This window comes from Drosophila tropicalis, unplaced genomic scaffold (assembly GCF_018151085.1).
Source record: "Drosophila tropicalis isolate 14030-0801.00 unplaced genomic scaffold, ASM1815108v1 contig_845, whole genome shotgun sequence".
NCBI lineage: Eukaryota > Metazoa > Arthropoda > Insecta > Diptera > Drosophilidae > Drosophila > Drosophila tropicalis.
The window spans coordinates 7,641,750-7,661,360 of record NW_027173338.1 but is presented as its reverse complement, the minus strand read 5'-3'; the positions used below and the strand labels follow the sequence as shown (position 1 = coordinate 7,661,360).

The 19,611-nt window shown below is 37.3% G+C and overlaps 6 protein-coding genes across 13 annotated transcripts in view; 2 read left to right on the top strand and 4 right to left on the bottom strand.

Moving 5' to 3' along the window:
• Positions 1-201: 201 nt before the first annotated feature.
• On the top strand, positions 202-1,609 carry Tim23 (translocase of inner mitochondrial membrane 23). Its single transcript, XM_068294406.1, has 4 exons — positions 202-455; positions 554-836; positions 897-1,066; positions 1,135-1,609. Exons 1-4 carry the CDS (start codon positions 404-406, stop codon positions 1,248-1,250), a joined length of 621 nt encoding a protein of 206 aa, XP_068150507.1. The 5' UTR covers positions 202-403; the 3' UTR covers positions 1,251-1,609.
• Gpb5 (Glycoprotein hormone beta 5) lies at positions 1,598-3,309 on the bottom strand. The gene is made up of 2 exons (XM_068294407.1): positions 3,054-3,309; positions 1,598-2,069 (listed from the first exon to the last, which is right to left on the bottom strand). Exons 1-2 carry the CDS (start codon positions 3,213-3,215, stop codon positions 1,707-1,709), a joined length of 525 nt encoding a protein of 174 aa, XP_068150508.1. The 5' UTR covers positions 3,216-3,309; the 3' UTR covers positions 1,598-1,706.
• A 219-nt stretch (positions 3,310-3,528) lies between these two features.
• Positions 3,529-7,762, bottom strand: klhl10 (kelch-like protein 10). Of its 4 annotated transcripts, none has more exons than XM_068295604.1 (5): positions 7,180-7,762; positions 6,661-6,939; positions 6,273-6,537; positions 5,503-5,588; positions 3,529-5,431 (listed from the first exon to the last, which is right to left on the bottom strand). In XM_068295604.1, the coding sequence occupies exons 1-5, from the start codon at positions 7,515-7,517 to the stop codon at positions 4,036-4,038; spliced, it is 2,364 nt and encodes a 787-aa protein (XP_068151705.1). In that variant the 5' UTR covers positions 7,518-7,762; the 3' UTR covers positions 3,529-4,035. The 4 variants fall into 4 exon arrangements, with proteins under 4 accessions (XP_068151705.1, XP_068151706.1, XP_068151707.1 ...); XM_068295605.1 differs by having other exon boundaries at positions 3,529-5,428; XM_068295606.1 differs by having other exon boundaries at positions 3,529-5,388; positions 5,466-5,588; positions 7,180-7,761.
• A 1,013-nt stretch (positions 7,763-8,775) lies between these two features.
• Positions 8,776-9,315, top strand: Gpa2 (Glycoprotein hormone alpha 2). The gene is made up of 2 exons (XM_068294380.1): positions 8,776-9,074; positions 9,130-9,315. The coding sequence occupies exons 1-2, from the start codon at positions 8,844-8,846 to the stop codon at positions 9,220-9,222; spliced, it is 324 nt and encodes a 107-aa protein (XP_068150481.1). The 5' UTR covers positions 8,776-8,843; the 3' UTR covers positions 9,223-9,315.
• Positions 9,316-9,407: 92 nt separating this feature from the next.
• On the bottom strand, positions 9,408-12,687 carry CRAT (Carnitine O-Acetyl-Transferase). 4 transcript variants are annotated; one of them, XM_068294376.1, is made up of 7 exons: positions 12,358-12,687; positions 12,204-12,297; positions 11,677-11,752; positions 10,996-11,616; positions 10,489-10,937; positions 10,177-10,428; positions 9,408-10,108 (listed from the first exon to the last, which is right to left on the bottom strand). In XM_068294376.1, the coding sequence occupies exons 3-7, from the start codon at positions 11,713-11,715 to the stop codon at positions 9,538-9,540; spliced, it is 1,932 nt and encodes a 643-aa protein (XP_068150477.1). In that variant the 5' UTR covers positions 11,716-11,752; positions 12,204-12,297; positions 12,358-12,687; the 3' UTR covers positions 9,408-9,537. The 4 variants fall into 4 exon arrangements, with proteins under 4 accessions (XP_068150477.1, XP_068150478.1, XP_068150479.1 ...); XM_068294377.1 differs by having other exon boundaries at positions 12,204-12,291; XM_068294378.1 differs by lacking the exon at positions 12,358-12,687 and having other exon boundaries at positions 12,204-12,329.
• An 85-nt stretch (positions 12,688-12,772) lies between these two features.
• Positions 12,773-19,611, bottom strand: part of LOC137580366 (scavenger receptor class B member 1) — a 28,238-nt gene continuing 21,399 nt past the window's right edge. For both annotated transcript variants that reach the window (XM_068294375.1, XM_068294374.1), the window contains 6 exons: positions 17,778-18,206; positions 17,601-17,718; positions 16,591-16,757; positions 15,009-15,134; positions 14,329-14,949; positions 12,773-13,637 (listed from right to left, as the gene is read on the bottom strand). In XM_068294375.1, the coding sequence (XP_068150476.1) occupies positions 13,485-13,637; positions 14,329-14,949; positions 15,009-15,134; positions 16,591-16,757; positions 17,601-17,718; positions 17,778-18,206 (1,614 nt within the window). In that variant the 3' untranslated portion in view covers positions 12,773-13,484. The remainder of the gene's footprint in view (positions 13,638-14,328; positions 14,950-15,008; positions 15,135-16,590; positions 16,758-17,600; positions 17,719-17,777; positions 18,207-19,611) is intronic.

Sequence of the window (19,611 nt, the reverse complement as noted above, 5' to 3'; positions counted from 1 at the left end):
TGGAATGGAAAAGTGAAGATAAAATTTGTGGAATATATTACTTTGGAAACTTAATTTCTGTATTCTACAAAAAAAGTTTCATTTAAAAAGCCGCCAAATCAAATGATCTTTTTGAATTTCTTTATCTACGCGTGTAAATTTGACTGCTCACTGGCGCCATTTGACATATTGCAGTTCGGTCACACTGGCAGAGCTCCAAATGTCACGCTATTGACAGTCAGAGTAGAGAAAAAAAGTCAAAAAACAAAAGCAGAGCACGAGCAGGGAAAACATTGGTTTCCCCCAGTTGTGTGTTGTGAACTTTAATATTTCAATTTGGCAGCTGATTGTAAACATTAAATTCGTATATATAGTCCTTGGCCCCCTTCACAACGCAAACAAATTCAAAAAAAAAGAATAGAAAATGAGTGACGACTACTTAAGGAAACCCTTCTCATTGGCGCCCGCACCAGCCGGTAAGCCAAAAGCATGTTACGCAATGTGACTCGTTTGTTACATGATGTTGCGATTGCAATTATTGAATGAAATTGTAATTATCTTCGTTCGTTTACAGTTGACGATGCAACAACAAAAACATATACGCCGGCAACAAGCACATTTAGTAGTGCACCCGTATCGCCATATCTCAACTATGACTCCCGCTTCCTGCAGCAGGCCCAGCCTGAGTTCATATTCCCCGAGGGAGCGAATAAGCAGCGCGGTCGTTTTGAACTTGCCTTCTCACAAATAGGAACGTCGGTTATGATTGGCGGCGGGGTTGGTGGTCTGGCCGGAGTCTACAATGGTTTCAAAGTTACCAACGCACTTAACCAAACGGGGAAGCTGCGACGAACCCAGTGCGTATTTATAGAATTAAATAAAATTCTTAAATTTACATTATTTATATATATTTGCAGATTAATCAATCACATAATGAAACAGGGTTCCGGCACGGCGAATACTTTAGGCACCTTGGCGGTGCTGTATTCGGCATGTGGAGTGTTGTTGCAATATGTTCGTGGTGAGGACGACCATGTAAATACAGTGATTGCGGGATCTGCCACTGGACTGCTATACAAATCAACAGGTAGAATGAAACATTGAAATTTCCAAAAAGACTTGTCAAAAGCTAATAAATTTACATCTCTCTTTTAGCTGGCCTCCGAAGATGTGCACTCGGTGGTGCTATTGGACTTGGCATTTCGTCGCTCTACTGCTTATACCTGCTGGCGCAAGAAAACAGTACAGATTCAAGACCAAAATTCCTGTAGATTTCAATAATTGGATAGCTTTTTCTAAGCTCCAACCGAGATATACGAACAACAAAAATTGAAAAAGAAACCCAACTACACGAATATCGACGTGTAGGTCGCTTCGAAGCGCTTAATCATGGAAGTGAAGTTTTGTTTTATATTATAAATATGCGTACACTATACATATATATATATATATACATATATATTAGGGATACCGAGAGACGACCGTCAATCGTTTTATGTTCAATCAGGCTTTAGTTATAAAATATACCAAAATTCTAGATCACCTTTAGTAGATCCTTTAACAACTCTGTATAAAACTAAAAACAAACAAAAAAACAGAAAAATACAAACTAAAATGCTTTGGTATGCAACTTGCCGTAAAATATAAGCTTTATTATAATAGACAAAGGAAGAGACGCTCATCTACACTGTGCTACAATCTGTTTGAAAAATTTGTTCATTTTATATTTAATAGTCCAACTCCTGGGAGGTTTCTCCTGCAAGTGCCAGTACTTTAACCGATTGATTGGTGTCATCGAGCACATTATTAGCTGGAGCCTCGCAACTAGTATCCTGGGTGGAGCAAGTATGGCAATGACAATTCACTGCCTCCATGTATTTATACTGACTAATGGACTCATCTGCATCCGGATGACAGTTTTTCAGTATGGCTACTGCCGGCTGGCGCTGATCATGCACACAAACTGGATGAAATGACCGTTTATAAGGAAACTTCCAATCAGATATTTCACTCGAATCACAGCGACCCCAACATGACCAGACGCTTACAAAGTCCCAGCAGACGCGACCCTCTAAATCGGTTTGAGTAACCTGAAAACAAAATCAAGAATAATCATTTTAGTTAACTGATGAGTTATTAGGGACGTCATCAGAAGAAGATGAGACAAAGGTTTTCAAGGAAGATTCGAATTTCTTAGATTACATACTTCTTGAATACATAATCTATGTTGTTAACCGTAACTATATATGTATATAATAGGGCTTTTAAAAGCAATTTTTTTCTAAATTTTTGAATAATTTTTTTTTATATTTTCTGATTGTATCTGATTTTGTCAAATTTGTTTTCAATGTCTTTGAGATTTTTCCTTTAAGTTTTTAATTATTTTGTTTTTGAAAACAACATTTTAATTATTTTTTTATTTTGTTGACTTATGGAAAGATTATTTGGCTTCCACGTATTCTACTGAAGGACGACTCTAATCCAATTACTTGAAAATATATAATTTCTGATAAATTATATTGCCATCAGATAACTATATCAGCTTCTCAGTTTTCACCAATTCCAAAATTAGTTTGTTAAAAGTTTTAGAACTTTTTGTTCATTTTAACGGGGTTCTTCTGATTTTGTCAAATTTGTTTTCAATGTCTTTGAGATTTTTCCTTTAAGTTTTTAATTATTTTGTTTTTGAAAACAACATTTTAATTATTTTTTTATTTTGTTGACTTATGGAAAGATTATTTGGCTTCCACGTATTCTACTGAAGGACGACTCTAATCCAATTACTTGAAAATATATAATTTCTGATAAATTATATTGCCATCAGATAACTATATCAGCTTCTCAGTTTTCACCAATTCCAAAATTAGTTTGTTAAAAGTTTTAGAACTTTTTGTTCATTTTAACGGGGTTCTAATGCCACAAATATTAACAATTAAAATTGTGTATACGACAGGTGGTACAGGAATTAATTTCGAATAAAATAAACTAGACAAAGAACTAGAGACTAGAGCCTATTGTTCGCCTTTTGGGCCATCAATTAGTAATTAGTTATTTATATTAACTTTCCTACTTACCTTGTAGGTGTAGACACGTCGATGGCATCCCAGTGGAGCCACAGTTGGACCAGTGGTTATTGGTTCCAGTTCAACCAATTGAGCGGCATTTAGATGTTGCATGGCCAAGGACACAAAAAGTATTAAAAGTCTTATAGAATTCGAATTTGCCATGCCAGCCATTGTTGAAGCCGGTTTTGTATACTCTATATATGTGGTGAATGGGATGTTATAATTCTATTTTGACTTTGCAAATATTTCGAATGAACTTGTTGTTATAATGTTGCATGCCTCGCTGTCGATGGCATTCTGATTGAGGCAGTCGGCCAGCATCTTCTATTTATACACAGAGAGATTTGTAGGTAGGATACGGCGCAGACGCTTTGGAGGGATTATCCTTTAATGTCCATATGCTCCTTCGATAAGGTCGGTTATTTAAATTTTAAATGGATTATGGAATGAAGAAGACCAATCGTTTCATTTACTACTATTTAGATGCAGCGTTTTTTATATTTTTATTTTTAGAAATACATTTCTTTTTCTTCTTATAAACTTTGTAGGTAAACTGCCAGAAATTTGGAAAAATTCGGTTTTGTTTTGCTTATAAATTTTGAGTACTGTAATTTGGACCATGTGAATTTTGCAGTTGGCAAAGACTTTCCAGAAAAAAAGCTGGAGTCCTTGGCCAATCTTAGCCTGAATTAGTTAAGCCAGATAGTTAAAGGATGAGAAACTATATGATCGAAATGTTGGACGGAATGAGATGGTAGTGTTATTTTGTAGGTTATAGTGTTAACGTTTATCGAAAAAACGGTTTCAAATCGGACATGGGCTACGCTGCGTTTTGAGTTAAGAAATACCTAAACCCACGATGACACTTTCTCTATGATGTGTATAAGTGTGCGTGTGTGTGTGTGTAGACGGTTATTGGCTGGTTGGTAAGTTCTTGCAAGTTGGTCAGGTCCGGGAAGGGCTACGACGTCGACGTGGACGACGACAGCAACTAGGCACGACGACGAATCTCATGATGCGAACCATACCTCTGATTACGCAGTTGGACGCGAAAGCGCCGATTATGGTCGACGCCACCACGATCCTCGCCCAGGCGATTGATTTGCACCGGCTGCGGCAGGGCCACTGCCTGGGCCTGGACAGCTAACCCGGGAACGCCACCGCCGATTCCTGGCAAGGGCAAGGCCAGTGGCAAAGCTGGTTGTGGCAACATTTGAAGCTGATGCTGATGGTGTTGATGTTGCTGCTGCTCCTCCTCCTCCATGATCTCATCATCATCATTTGGACTATCGTAATCATCTATGGCCCCATCATTGGTATTCATTACGGAAAGCGATAGATTACCACTACCGACATCTTCACGTGCCATGGCCGTGGCCATTAAACGCTGACGACGCTCCTCCATGAGACGATCCCGCTCCTTGTGGATATAATCACGCTTGTTGGGCAAACCGGCTACATTATTGGCAGACAAGGCCGATCGCACAATGTTCATGTCGGTGGCCTCCATCCATTCGTCCGTTTCGACCACATAGCATTCGGTGTGTGAGATCGTTGAGACACCATTGAAGCCGCCAATGGCAAATATCATATCATCGATGATCTCCAGACCGAAATTGCTACGCGAATGATTCATTTCCCTTATAAAGTGCCATGTCTGCGTTTCGGGATCGAATCTCTCGCCGGTGGACAAGCGAGCGGTGCCATTGAAGCCGCCGATCACATACAATTGGTCACGGAACGCCACACAGCTGACTCCAGATCGGCGATGATTCATATTGGCGATGCGTGTCCATACATTGGTCATTGGATCATAGAACTCTGCACTATCCAGACACTCCTGGCCGTTGAATCCTCCGGTGGCATAGATACGTCCATGCAAGGTGCACGCACTGGCATCCGAACGTTGCATATTCATCGGTGGCATTATGCTCCATTGATTGGTCTTCGGATTGTAACGCTCCACAGTGTTCAGGCGATTGTGGCCATCGTATCCGCCAATGGCATAGATCATTCCATTCAATTCCGTGACACTCACATAGCAGCGGCGGCAGTGCATCGGCGCGATTTCGCTCCATTTTTTCTTAACAGCATCAAAGACACGGCAAGTGTTGAAGTATTCGACCCCATCATAGCCGCCAATCGAATATATCTTGAAACCAAGCACAGCTGTGCCATGATACGCTCTCGGTCCGGCCGGATCCTCGGCATTGATGTTCACCCAGCGATCCGCTCGAGTGTCGTAAGTCTCGATGCAACCCTTTGAAGTGCCACCACTCCAACCGCCTATAGCGAATATCACCTCATGGGGCAGACGGGGCATGGCCAATGGCGGTGTGGTTAGCTTGGGTTGAAAGGGCATATCAAAGGGCACATATAAATGGCTGCTGCAGTGGGAAAATAAGAAAAGCATTTCATTACCTCATCTGCTTGTGGATTTAGAAAGTCCAGGTCATACATGAATTTGAATGTGTCCACTATCAGTGGCTTGGCGGCTTCACACTGTATCACATACGGATGCTCCTTGACCTCCTCCATGAAGCACTAGAAGAAAGTACAAAAACATTAATTAAATTTTCAAAAGTAACGTGCAACTTTTTTGTTGCTAAAGAACAGTAAGTATAAAAGAAATAAAATGCATCCTTACACATCCTTTAATATAGACTAGGATACATCAAAATGAATTCAAAATTTAAGAAAATGCCGCTTCTAATTTAAAAATTTAAGCTGTTCTTATTCATTTTTTGTAATTTTTGTAGATAATAGACAACGAATATTTTCTAGTAAACATTTCAAAAGAAAAGTTGCCCAACAATTTAAATATTTTCTTAGTTCAATTTTAGTTGAAAGAAAACTTAACTTAAGGGCAGATTGATTAATTGCCAATAGACCACAAAAGACAAAAAACTGTTGATTAAAAATCGCGTATACGCAAGGTGTGGCAAAATTTTGTAAGAGGGGGTAGTAATTTACACGTTAAACTAGATCCGTTAACATTTGAATTACTAAGAAGTTATTATTTAAATTATTTTTAATTTAATTATTAAATAATAAGTGTTAATTAAAGATTAAGCATTCTTTAATGCAGATTAGGAAGAACTCATTACAAATTAGTGTCTAACATTTAATTTGCCAACAATTGCTAACAATTTTTCGAAATTAACTTTTTTTTTGTCTAATTTTTCCAGACTTGTGAATTTTTGAATTGATTTTTATAAAGTGACCTACCTTTGGTGTCATTAAGCCCAAGCGAACTCCTGTCATTAAATGAGCGACATGTTGTTTGCGATTCTTTGGATCCCGATCGATCCACTTGACACACAATTTCCATACGTAGTCCTCCTCGCGTGTGTTCAGCTCATCGTCGCTAATTATGTCGGAGAAATCCTTGACGTTCATATCCAATATGTCCGTATTACGGGCAGCCACTTCCGTGAAATAACGCAGCGTATAATTACGCGACTTTTCATACAAGTCCTCGAGGAAGCGAAAGCTAATCGTTCACAAGTGGAATAAACAATAAAAGACCAATTAAAAATGGCTTTGGTTAATAACCAAGAAGTGAACAAGTGATTGAGATGTGCGCCAACTCCTCTTCCTCCTCCCTGCTACTTACCGTGCGAATCCCATGGTGCTGACACAATTCTCTGGCGTTAGAGTTCGACTCAGGTAGTCCTTGCACTGTTTGACTAGCCCCACCATGCCCACATAATCAGCACATATGAGCAGCTCGTGCACATTGTCATCGCATATGTTGGTCTTACGCAGATATGCATATTGGATGACACAGTTCATGATGGCCGCACTAATGCCGGGTATATGAATGATCTGATTCTCTTTGTTGCCAGCGGCGCCGGCTCCATGACTAGCCGCATTGAATCCTGTGAACTGTGCGCTAAGCGAGAAATAAACGTTAAATGAATTGAAGATAGAACTCTAAGAATCATCAACATATGAACATGTGGGTTAGGCTTATCTTGGGTTAAAATTTTAGTATGAAAGCTTAAGGAAGAAAAAAGATGCACAATTAAAGTTCTCTCTAAGAAAAACGTTGATTGCTTTACTTAATCCGTACTCCCACTGTATCCTATTAGCCATCGGGAGGAGTTACCCACCTCCACAAAGGCCAACTCACCGAAAATACGAGCTGCATGAGCACATTATGGCGCGATGTACATTAAATGCCTGCTCACCCACTGAAATTTGTGCATCGCACAACAGATTTGCCTCACGTAGTTCGTTGAGGGTATTTAGGGCCTGATCGCTTACAGTTGGTGCCAATGATTTAGCTGACGATTTCATTGTTGGGCTTAGACTAACATTGGCCAGTTCGTCACCTTGATATTGTGCATCCATTGGATCGATATCGATTGTTTCTAACGAGAGTTCAGGTGCCAATACCGCCAATATACCGCCCTCATTTAGGCCATGCAAATGATTGTTGTTGTTATTAATATGATTATTTTGATTCATCACTGGGTCCTTGTCCTTATTAAAAGATCGTGTGGGTTCAAGTTGTTGATAGCTAGATAATGATGGCCATCCAATATATATTAATTTTTCACCACGATCAGCGCAATCCCACCAAATGAAACGCGTTTTTTGTTGTTTTTTTGTATATTTATGTGGAGGAGAGATCTCCCGTATTCAACTATAGGAATAGGAATAATGTTCCTTAATTAATCAACAACAACGAGACAGTTCTCGAAACAAACGAAATTGGGCTACTAAGCCCAAATCGTACCCATACAACATAAAACTAAAGGCCCACCATGACAAAAAATTATAAAGAGAACCAGTTCAACCGATTCTAAAAACTCAATATCAAATAATTTAAAATATGATCAACATAATGCCAAAGAAACGAGATTTTTCTTTTCTTGTTCTATTTTTAGTTTCATAGTTTTATTTATACAATTATATGTTAAGGTTTGATTTTTTAAATTTAGTGAAATTTTTAAAACCTGAAGTCAAATTGAGGCAATTCTATCGCTCATGAATGTTTTGTGTGCCAAATTTTATTTTAATAAAATTTAAAAATTACTTTTGTTACAACTTTTTAAGTTTGTCAAAAGTTTTTATATGTTTTGTTTGTTTTAAAGGAAATTATTGTTAAAAAATTGCAGAATTTTAAATGAAAAAGTGTTTAACTATTGCCTAAAATATACAAATTAATTATGAATGGGAAGCTAAAAGTTCGAAAAACTATTGCTTTTAATTTTATACAATAATATTAAATGTTGAATAATTCGAAAAAGAATGATTATTATTTTCGGAATCGAGTGTATATATCTCAAAAAAGGGTTTGAAGTTTTATCAAAAAAATGAAGACTTGAGATTATTAAAATTGTTTTTTTTTTTTATTGTTGTTCTAAGTCTTTTGGTTAGTTTAAAATTTAAAGACATCAGTTCGTTGGGCTTACAATCTTATTTTTTGTAATTGGAATAAATTAATATTACATCGAGTACAAAAATACTTAGATTTAAATAAAAAGAAAAGGAGAAACTGTATTTTTAGAGAATTCGTTCTTTTCCAAGTCATTAATCCGAAATGCATAATGAATATTTAAGGTAACATCAACCCGAACTCCACCCCCCGATTAGATGCAGACCATTGCGTTAATCCCTTCAAAGCTGGAAATCTGCGCAGTCGTCGCCACCGCCATCGCCATCCGTGTGGTATAAAAACCCAATGCACAACCATTGCCAGGAAACAGTTGAATCAAGATGAAGCTATGTCAGTTGTTTATTTTATTGCTCGGCTGCTGTGCGTGGTTTCTAGTGCCCACCGAATCAAATATGAAAGATGTCTGGTTACGTCCTGGTTGCCATAAAGTGGGGCATACCCGCAAGATATCCATACCAGATTGTGTGGAGTTCACCATTACCACAAATGCCTGTCGAGGATTCTGTGAGTCGTATGCTGTGCCTTCGGTGCCATGGCAAGGAGCTTCCTTAACTGGCCTCTTTAGGACACCCAAGCCGGTGGTCAGTGTCGGTCAATGCTGCAACATGATGAAATCCGAAGAGGTAAAAGCAGTAAAATATATGTAACTTGGATAGTAGCTAGTTTCACTTCTTTTAGATCCAGCGACGCGTCTTGTGCATTGAAGGGATAAGGAATGTCACATTCAAGAGTGCCACATCTTGTAGCTGCTACCATTGCAAAAAGGATTAGGACTTGACTGGAACTACAATGAATAAATGAAATTAAACCAAATATTTAAAGCCTGAGCCATTTTTCTTTTGACAAATACACTGTGAAACAAAATCTAGCTGCAAAATTCGAAGTTGCCACAACTTATTTGTATCCTTTACCTAGGCAACTTACTTTTCAGTTCATATTAAAAAATAACTCTCATATTATTAAATTCATAAAATATATATATTTTAGAAACGGGTTAAATTTAAAAGAGAAAAACCACGTTAGTTAATCTCAACTTTTGAACTGGTATAACAATTTTGTCCGGAATAAATAAATTTATAAGAGGATTTACAATTTAGATTTTGCAGGGGCTACTGGGGGAGGCGTTGCTTGCTCCAATACTTCCTTCATCATGCAAAATGCACTCTCCAGCGTCTGGGCATACTTCAAATGATCTGTCACGCTGAAACGCCAATTGGAGATGGCTAAAATAATATCGTTTTCGCGTGGATTATAGCAACAAGCGTAACCATTATCAACAGCTGGCCCATAGCCCATGAAGGCGTCGTATAAAGTAGCCACTTGAGAGGTAGACATACGGAAACTTGCCGACTTGACAAAACCAGGTGACGAATAGAACTTTGGGATGGGCTGGCTATTTTCCAAAGCCATTAATTTTAAGCCCAGCAGATGACGGTCTACACCACGTCCCTGTAGAGCTAATCTTGTATAAGCTTGATGGCTGGTAACAGCAGCACGCAGGGCATCAGCCTTTTCCTGGGCAGTTGCACTCGAATTCACCATGGTTTTGCAGAATTTTAACGATTCGTTGGAGCAAGAGCGTATGGTCTCAGTGCGTCCGCCTTCAAAAATTCGTAAGTGGGCAGATTCATATTGGGCGGCTGGCTCATTATGCATTCTAAAGTGGGGGAAAACAATTGTATTATACTACTAATTAGGATTAGAAGAGTAATTTCCTGTATTTACTTGAAGAAAGCCAATTGTAGTGCCATTTGGACAAAACTATCTGGACCCAGACGTTGCTTCTTAATGAATCCTTTGCCATAGCCCTCAAATTTAAGCACCTTCATTTGCAGTTTCTCGACCAATTTGTCAATATTCGTTGTGGCTGTAGTTAGCGATTTGTTAATGCAATCATCTGGTGCAGAGAATTTAAGTTTCTTGGCCTCTTCGTCGACTTTGCTGGCTCCGATTTTACCAAAATTGGGATCCTCTTTCCTAAAATTTTAATTGAATAAGCATATGGAACTTTGAAGTGTGAATATCAGTTCAACTTACATCTTTTTGACTACATAGTCCATCATCATGGCAATTGGCTGACCCTCAGCAGGCGAATGTTCATAGGTGAAACCGACATTTCCATTAGGATTGACTACCAACTGTATAGTCTTGTCCATCCAACGATTGCCACTGTTTACTTTGCTGCCACCGCCATGAATCAAACTTAAAATTAATTGATTTGTCTCCTCTCCCTTTGGTAGATCAGTGCAGTCGTCCAGGGAGACGGTGAAGAGGGCTCCTTGAATTGTAGCAAAGGAGTCCTTATTGCCAGACTGTTTACAAAGTTGCTCGTAGGCCGTTGCCCAATTATCGCGATTATCAGTAGTTAGAATGCCGTAGGGAACACCATGACTCGTTTCCTTTTGCAAAATGTTTTGCAATTGTTCGCGTAAACAGCCAGCAGATAAAAGCTCACCCTGATTGTTGTAAATCCTCAGCTTGTAGAACTAAAATTAATAGAAAGGAATTAATAAATTTATGGGTTTTCGTTTAGTATTGATTTACATGATTCTTATAGATGACCACCACATAATCGGATCGGGGATTGTAGACTATTTCATCTGTGACTGGTTTTGGTATGCGGCAGGTTCCAAACACTTTGCCGAATTGGCTATTATCGAGCTCATTTTTGCCCATTTTCACAATTGGTATTTTGCCACATTTGACAAGGTCATTGAATTCGCCCAGACCATATACGACTTTGGATGTATAGTCCAAAAAGGCGTTAGTATCTTTGAATTCTTGGCGGGGGAATGTCATGCCAGGACTAACGTAAACTGTAACCGGATCCCGGTATTGCAAATAGGCGGCATTCAACCAACGATGGGCTAACCAGTTCTTCTCCTTGGCACCGACAGCTTCCAAAAGTTTCTGCAATTTGCCACCCTCAGTACAAAGGAATTCCTCGTTGATTTTCTTTTGCTGTTCGAATTCCGCAGGAGATAGCAAAGGTTCAACGGTTGCCGTAAACTTATCCAACGTTTCCTTCAGGGGCAACACATGGTATGTCAATAGATTTTGTTTGTTTCTGGGTTCAGCAGGAGGATCGGAACTTTTACTGCTATAGCTGGCGGGGATTAGCCTTACGGCTGCATTACCCGACTGATAGTTAATGGAATGCTTGGTCTAAAGAAGAGATGGTTAATCAAAGGACATTAAGCAAAACAAAAATAATCGATGACTTACCATATTCCAGAAAACCCGTCCATTGTTAAGGAATCTCATTTCGACGTTTGGTTTCTTAATTAAATCACTGGGTGAGCTGTAAATGGATTTAAAGGCACAGTGGTTTTTAGCCTATATTTGTATTTGTTTGTGGGACTATTTCACCTTTGATATTTGTACATAATCTCAATTAAAGAGCGATAAACAAAGGAAAATTGCGGCAAGATTAACGCCAGCAGTAGTTGAGGGCAGTAGCAATGGAGCTTGGGCTCCACTCGCAATTGGCAATTAACTAAATTGAAAGCACACGCAAAACTAAAACCAAAATTATCAAAAATCTTGTCAGTCCACGTAGACAGAAGTGCAGTAACAGTAACAGAGCAGCAATAGGAACTGCTATCAGCGACCGGTTTGGGGTTTCTTAACTGAATTTTTTAAAAAGTGCTCTGCCAACTACCACTGCGACTGCGCTGCTGGCGTCAACGTTGGGGCTGGCTTTGAAAGTGAGAGCAAAAATAAACAAAAGTCCAACAAAAACAAACACTCACAGTCCAAAGTTCCGCTCTTGATTCTGATTCCTTCAACACAACGAAAGTGTTGTGCCGCCCCTATGCCCAGCTGGTGGTATTGTTGTACCTGTTGCTTATATTAAATCCAAATTTTTTCACACATAATTATGACATATAATATAACATTAGTTACCAAGCAAGTATTTCACCGCCTTCTTGAATGATTCTATGCCAATTGTTGCACTTTCTTATAACCCACTTGGAATTACACACTTGAACATAGGGCACATATAAAGCGGTTTCAGGTGGTGTCAGTGGGGTAATGTCTTATTTCCTACTGGGACGGTGCTATGCGAAAACTTTTTGCAGCACTGGCAATCAGCTGTTGCATGTTAACATAGCTTACGTGAAGTTAACAGCGATTGTTACAATAACGTAACGTGAAGAGCAACGTAACAGAATTTTAAACTGAAATTGCGCCCAACATTTGATTCAAAATTTAGTTTTAAATTTGTACTAAAAATTCTGAGTATACTCGTACTGATTTTTTTTTGTACTTTTGAGTTATGAAACCTGCCAACCCATAATAAAATTAATACACTTCAAGATTTAATAATTATTTCGCTTTTATTTGCTAGGGCTAAGATAATAACTCTTCAATACAAAATCACAGCAATTCTTAGCAACTTGTACTACAATTCGTTGCAATTTTCTTATTTCTGGTTTTTTTCTATCTCTTTTGTTTTATAAATAATTTGCTTTAATTCATAGTTAAATTCAAATTATGGATTTGTTTTCTTATCCCATTTGACTACCGCCTCATGGAGGCGGCATACAAAGGATAATTACAAACTTAAACTTATACTCTAAATCGACTTTTATATATACTTGCATATAAATAACGCCATGTAAAGTTAAGGTAAATATCATTTTTTAAAATGATAGTTTTTCTTTTTGCTATATACAATGGATATATAGTATGCACGGGTCTGTTTATTATTTTTCTTGATTCGTTGTTCTGTTGGACAACGCTAAACGTTTTTTTCTTCTTTCCTTTTTTCTTCCTGTTGTTTTCTAAAGCTATCACAGTAATAAAACCACTAAATTTGGTTTTCATATTTTGTACACTAATATAAATTGCTATATAAAAAACCAAAAAAAATTAAAAAAAAAAAGCAGCGTTAATGTTGTTGCCAACCCGAAGAAAAAGATACCCGAACTACACTATACACTAAAAACTAAAAATATTAATATCTAATTGTAACCGACAACCTAAAAGAAAAACTATCAGCTAAGCTAAACTTATAGAAATTCCTGATTCTAAACATTTTTGCTCATTGTCCCGCCAAATTGTTGTTCGGGATGTGGATAGAGCATCCAACTCTTTGCGCTATCCACATTCACTTGAGAACTGGAACTTTGGGCTGAGGCAGGGGAACTGGCAAATCCGCTGCTGGCAAAGCTGACGGCCAACTGAAACAGAAAAGGAAAAGAAAGCAAAGATTAAAAAAGGTTTGCAATTAATTAACACATTTTTGGTTGTCAAATACAGTTTCAAGCCAAAATCCCCACCCAGAATGTAAGTTAAGTGGGATTTTTATTTTTTTGAAGACATGTGAAAAATAAATCCAAAGCGTGCGGCTCATTTGATTATCCACAAAAAAACGAGTTCGGCCTTTGGTTTGCTTTCTTCTATTCACTTTTTAACTGTTGCCAAGGCTTAATGAATTTCGTTTAATGACTTTTGTGAATTTGGCTATAAACAACCAATCGCGGAGCAATCAACGACAAGGCACAATCGCAGCTAACAGACACGTTAGACAGCCTGGCGCGCTTTGATTTCCTTACTAGGCGGGCGGCTTTAAAATTAAATCGTCACCTAAATGACATAACCGACTGCGGTCTCAGTGATGCAAAGAGTGCCTTAAGAAAATGTTTAAATAAAATCTATTCATTTGAAAACTCTTAAATGAATTACTTGAATTTTTACGATCTATTTAAAAATATCTCGCAAATTCGAAATTTAAATTATAAATATATATCTTTCTACCAATCGTCAATGTGTTTTCCGGGTGTAAGAGATATCATTATGAACTAGTTTCACTTAAATACACTCTAGTTGGCTGTAAAATCTCTAGATTAGCATCGCCAATTTGACACTTACTTGTTGCTTGTCGCCCGCAGCTGCTTTCCTACTAACTCGATCTGCATCCAAGTCTTCATCATTGAAGCAGTCGATGCATATATCATCATCATCGTCACAGTGCTCCACTTCTATGCATGAACTGGATGTGGTGGAGTTGCGACTAAGAGTAATTGTATCGCACTCGTTACCCTCATCGCTGCTGCTGCTGCTACTGCCGCCGCCATCCTCCTCGGCTTCATCTGATAGAGCTGGCTCCAGTTCCAAAGCGTAGGCAGACTGACGACGACGCTCTTGGAATCCCAATTGATCTTGATCCTCGTTACCTGATCGTATGATCACATGCTTTTTGCCGCCTGGCATATCATCCAGTAACTTCAATTCACATGGACTATAGACCTGATGGTTGCCAGCTCCTGTTAGGTTCTGAAGAAGATTGGCTCGTGCATATTTGCCATCCGAAATGTTGGCTGCCTGGCGGGCATAGCTGGACATGTGTAGAGTGGCACGAGTGATGGCATAACCCAACAGAGCAACGCCCAAAATCAAAGCACCCCAAAAACCAAGTGGATTGACCAACGGCAAGATATTCAAATAGAAATTGAAACGTGTATCCAGAGATTCAGGCAATTGGGGCATCATCTAGTTAAGAGATTTCAATTAGTTAACAAATATTTTATAGTCTTTCTCGTTCTACTTACAATTTCGAACCAAAGCATGGGGGCGGTCAGGTGACTGAACTTGGAGACTTGCGGGAAATTGCTGAGATCCTTGAAATGCATGTTGATTTGCACTTTTACGGATAGCGAGAGCGGCAGACCGGATTCCTACAAAACACAAGCATTAAAACACCAATTAGTTAGCAAATTGTTATTATCCCAAGTACGACATCATTTTGGTTAAACTTGGCCTAATTTCCATTTAATTGGAGCTTAAATATAGGCCTGGTTAAGTTGTTGTCCTTTATGATTTATAGACTTTTTCTCGCTGTGTTGCTATGGTGCAAACCGGTAATACTTGAGGCGAAATTGCTATTAAATGACTGACCAAGTGATCGATTGCATCAATTTCCGATATGGTGACGTGTGAAAATTGTTCAAAATTGTTAAATAATCAAGCAAAAACAAGTGTTCCACTTAAGGTGTCACAAGGGTTTCCGACTAGGAATTTATCATTCAAGTTGTTTTTCCTTTGAACTTTTGACTATGAAGAATGTAAGGCTAACGTTTAAAGACATTTTTTTAAAGATAAGCTAAACTTTCAATTCCAATTGGTGTAATCCCAAGGGAAAGTCCCTGTCAATCAGTTTAGCTTTATTTCCGCTAAACAAAAAAATGGCTAAATTCAACGGAAGCAAATACAAAGTATGTATATATATTTACATAAATTGCCTGCTGATTTATGACTGACTTATTAAGTGCTAATCTTAACAAATAAATATTTCGTTTTTATATGTGGGATACTTAAAATCTATTTGACTTGATTTCCTGTTACAGATTCTCTCGCCAAGGAACTCACTTTAAAAGCGTGACTAGTGACCAGTTTTAACGGTGAACTTAATTAGCCGGAAATGTAAATTGAAAGAAAATATCAAAACAATAATAAAATCACTTAAACTAAATTCTAGAAAAAAAAATTGAGAGGCAAAGGCACCCAGCCGAGATTGCTGACAGAGGCAATAACAATAACAACAACAACAACAACAGCAACTATCGCATGTTTAAATAGCAAAATATATAATTATAACATTTAATATGAATATTTAATGAAAAATTGTCCAGATTTTGGATGTTGTTGTTGTTGTTGTTGCTGACGCTGCGTTTTAACGGTTGTTGATTGACACTTTGAAAGTTGCCGCTATTAGTAAGAAATCGGCAAAAGCAATAACAAAAACAACAAATTTAAAACATTTCACATTTTAATACCCTTAACTAAAAGTGTATTGAATTTGATATACAGGAAGATGAGTAATCTTTTGAAACATAAATCGACTTAATGATCAATGACGAAAAACTAAAACAGGTTCTAAAAGCTTACTAAATCATAGATCTTTAAGAGCTTCTATCTCGAAAACCAATAAATGACTTTGTTTTAGAACTTGTTCGAAAACTTGTTAAGTTTCCCAATAGTAAAAAAATTCACAACAAATTGACTAAAAATTCTATCTCATTATTTAAGTCCTCATTTCATAAATTCAATTTGCAAAAAGTGTATATAAACGTCGAGATGTTTTAATTGGTTTTAATTGCATTCCGTTTTCTGGTCTTGGCCAAGGACACTTACCGGTTGGATGACAAATGCTGTTGAATGCTTTTCAGGATCTGGTTTCATGCCAGTTATATTCTCCTGTAGACCCACATCGCCATTCATGAAATGAGGGAAACTTAGCGAGATTGGAAATCCATAATAACAATCAGTGACGTCAATCAGTCCCACCGGCTGGCAATCACCTGGTTAAGTAGAAGGAATCAGGAAAATGAGTATCATTGTGAATTGTGAATGAGTCAACTTTAATGCATCTCCAAGTACACATTTCGTATCGGATATTGATGTATGACATGTGACATTGCATCAAAAATTCGCATTGCCTCCTTTTGAGTCATGCGAATGGATAATATAAGTAGTACCTAGTAGTAGTAGATATTTTCATTATTGTAAATTCTAATTTAAATTGCTAAATAAACGTGATACACGCATGATCTGAACTGCGTCACACGTTCAACTAAATGGAATATTTTTAAAAATATTCTGTCTAGTGGCAGAAAACTTGAAAACGAAAACTTTCCGTAAACACTGAAAACTATGCGAAGATCAATTAACTCTCCAACCTAAGGCCTGGGCCAACAGTCGGCGGTCAATAGCTTAGCAGCCAACAAGCCAACGAGCCAACAATGAGCCGGCAACACGTTAACAGAATCGATTCGAATTGAATCAGACAAAAACAAGAATTTTTTGCGCTTTGCACTAAGCAATTAAATTGATTCGAGGCTTGATCATAAACTAAACCGACTTAGAGAGTAAGTTGTAAATGCTGACAAGTTGGAAATTCTGATCGATATAAATAAGATTCATATAGATAAGAGAGAATTTACGAGAATTGTTGTTCAAAATTCTATAAAAATGAAACAGGTTTCATTTGATCTAATGAAAGTTGATATTTAAACTCTCTTTTTATTTGTTAAACATTGTTGTTTAGTTAAATAACCGACTAACGAAGTCATTAAAAAAGTATTAAGTGAGATGAATAAAATCTTAATTTACTACTATAAAATTGTTGCATTAATCTCACTTACCTTTGCGACAGAAGCACTTATTGGCCTCATTGATGGCACCATTATCAAAAGCATTTTCCTCGAACACATAGTTGTAACCCTTCAGACTGCCAAAGGTTCTCTCTTCACCCACACGATACTGCAAATGTAGATCAGTTAAGAACTGTTTCCCATTATTATCAGTCATTTACCACTTACCAAATTGATAGGTCTACACATGCTCTTCCTAAAGAACTTCACCGACTCGTTTGGTTGAATGAAACTTCTGAACTTCGTACCATCCGATGCATACTCAATGTTACTGCAGTGATCACCTTCCCATTGAGGTAATGTTGTCTCACCACGATAAGTGGCATATAGACCCGATAAGGCTGGATTCGGTACGCCAGTATAGAAGGTTTCATAGTCCGTGGAGAAGTCGTACATGCGATCGATAAGGCCAACCTTCTCGAAGGATATCCAATTGGGCAGGAATGTGTTGCCCAATGTGGCCAAAGCTGAAGGATAACCAAACATAAACTCCTTGGCCGTCATGCGTACCAATGGCTCTGAATTTGTGCTCACAAAGAGACCCTTGAGAGCCATTCGCACGAAAAATGGATGATTGGCAGTCAAATGGGAAATGGCCTGAGGAAAAGTAAAGCGGAAATTAAAATTTTAGTAGACATTTTACAATGTTAAATTGGAATATCTGTTGCTACTTAAAATATTATTATTGTTATTATTGTTGTTTCCAATCTCTATGGCAATTTAGCTGCTCGATTTGTACGCCCATTAGAAGTCAATAAATATAACATTTAATTAACCCTAATTACGTATTTCCTGTGATAGACTTGGCACTAACAAACTAGGCACAATGCATTATTCAACGTTTTTCGATTGGACCCGGATCCCACAAAAATGTTATACATATACATATATGTATCTATATAGTCTACTATTGCTTCCTCTTCATAACTCTAGAATCTTGTCGGAATATTTTGTATTTTTAACATAAATCAAACAACTTTAGCTTTATGCTAATTTCAATTGCTTTTAATTGAAATATCATAAAATTAACCATTAATTATATTTTAATTTTGTTGGTTGTTTTCTTTACTCAATGTTTAAATATATATTGGTATATAAGTATATACATATTGGAATTGTTTATGATTTCAACAAGGGGGGAAATGCTTACATTAATCAATAACAAATTACTATCAGCTATTTGACAATAACAAACACACCCATAAATAAATATTATTAAACTGCGGTTGCTTGACTAAACAAATTAAGAAAGTATAAAGTGGCAATTTGTTTAAACGTTTAGTTACTAAATAAATAAACATATGGAATATATATATATTAGAAAGTAATTTAAATTAAAATAGTTTGCCATTTATATAGAAGAATTTATTATTAACTACTTTTCTAGGACTACTTAAAGAAAGTGTAAATGTTGTTTTATTGTTTTTTTTATATGTAACGTTTGTTGAACTAAACGTGAACGTTCATCTCTCTCTCTCTCTGACTTGACCCCTCTCTCCATAACAATCCTCTGTCTATCTCACTTGTAAGTCTGATTTGTTCACAAAGGAAATTGTTATTGCTGTTTTTCGTCATGTGCACGGCACGCGATTTCGCCTATTGTTTTGCCAATTGCGGTATAACTGTTAATTTGCATAATGAGCCATCGATAGGCAGTAATTACAGTCTTTCGATATTGACAAATAAGCTGTCAGTAGTTACAGTTCGAACTTAATTACAAATCGGCCCACTCAATGCCATAATGATTCTGTCTGAGCCCCTAAGACAAGTTTCTTGACAGTTTCAGTTTCATTACAATAGGAACTAAAGTCGGGAAGTTTTCATTTAGACGATTACATCAAAATAAGCTTACAATTTCCATACAAAGTAACTCATGTCAGATTTGGTGAAGATTATATAGTTTTACATGGCCGATTGAAATTGCACACTTAAACTGGTATTTAAATTTTCGATTTTTATACTAATATTATTCATAATTTCCATTTCATTTTGTCTCTCAACT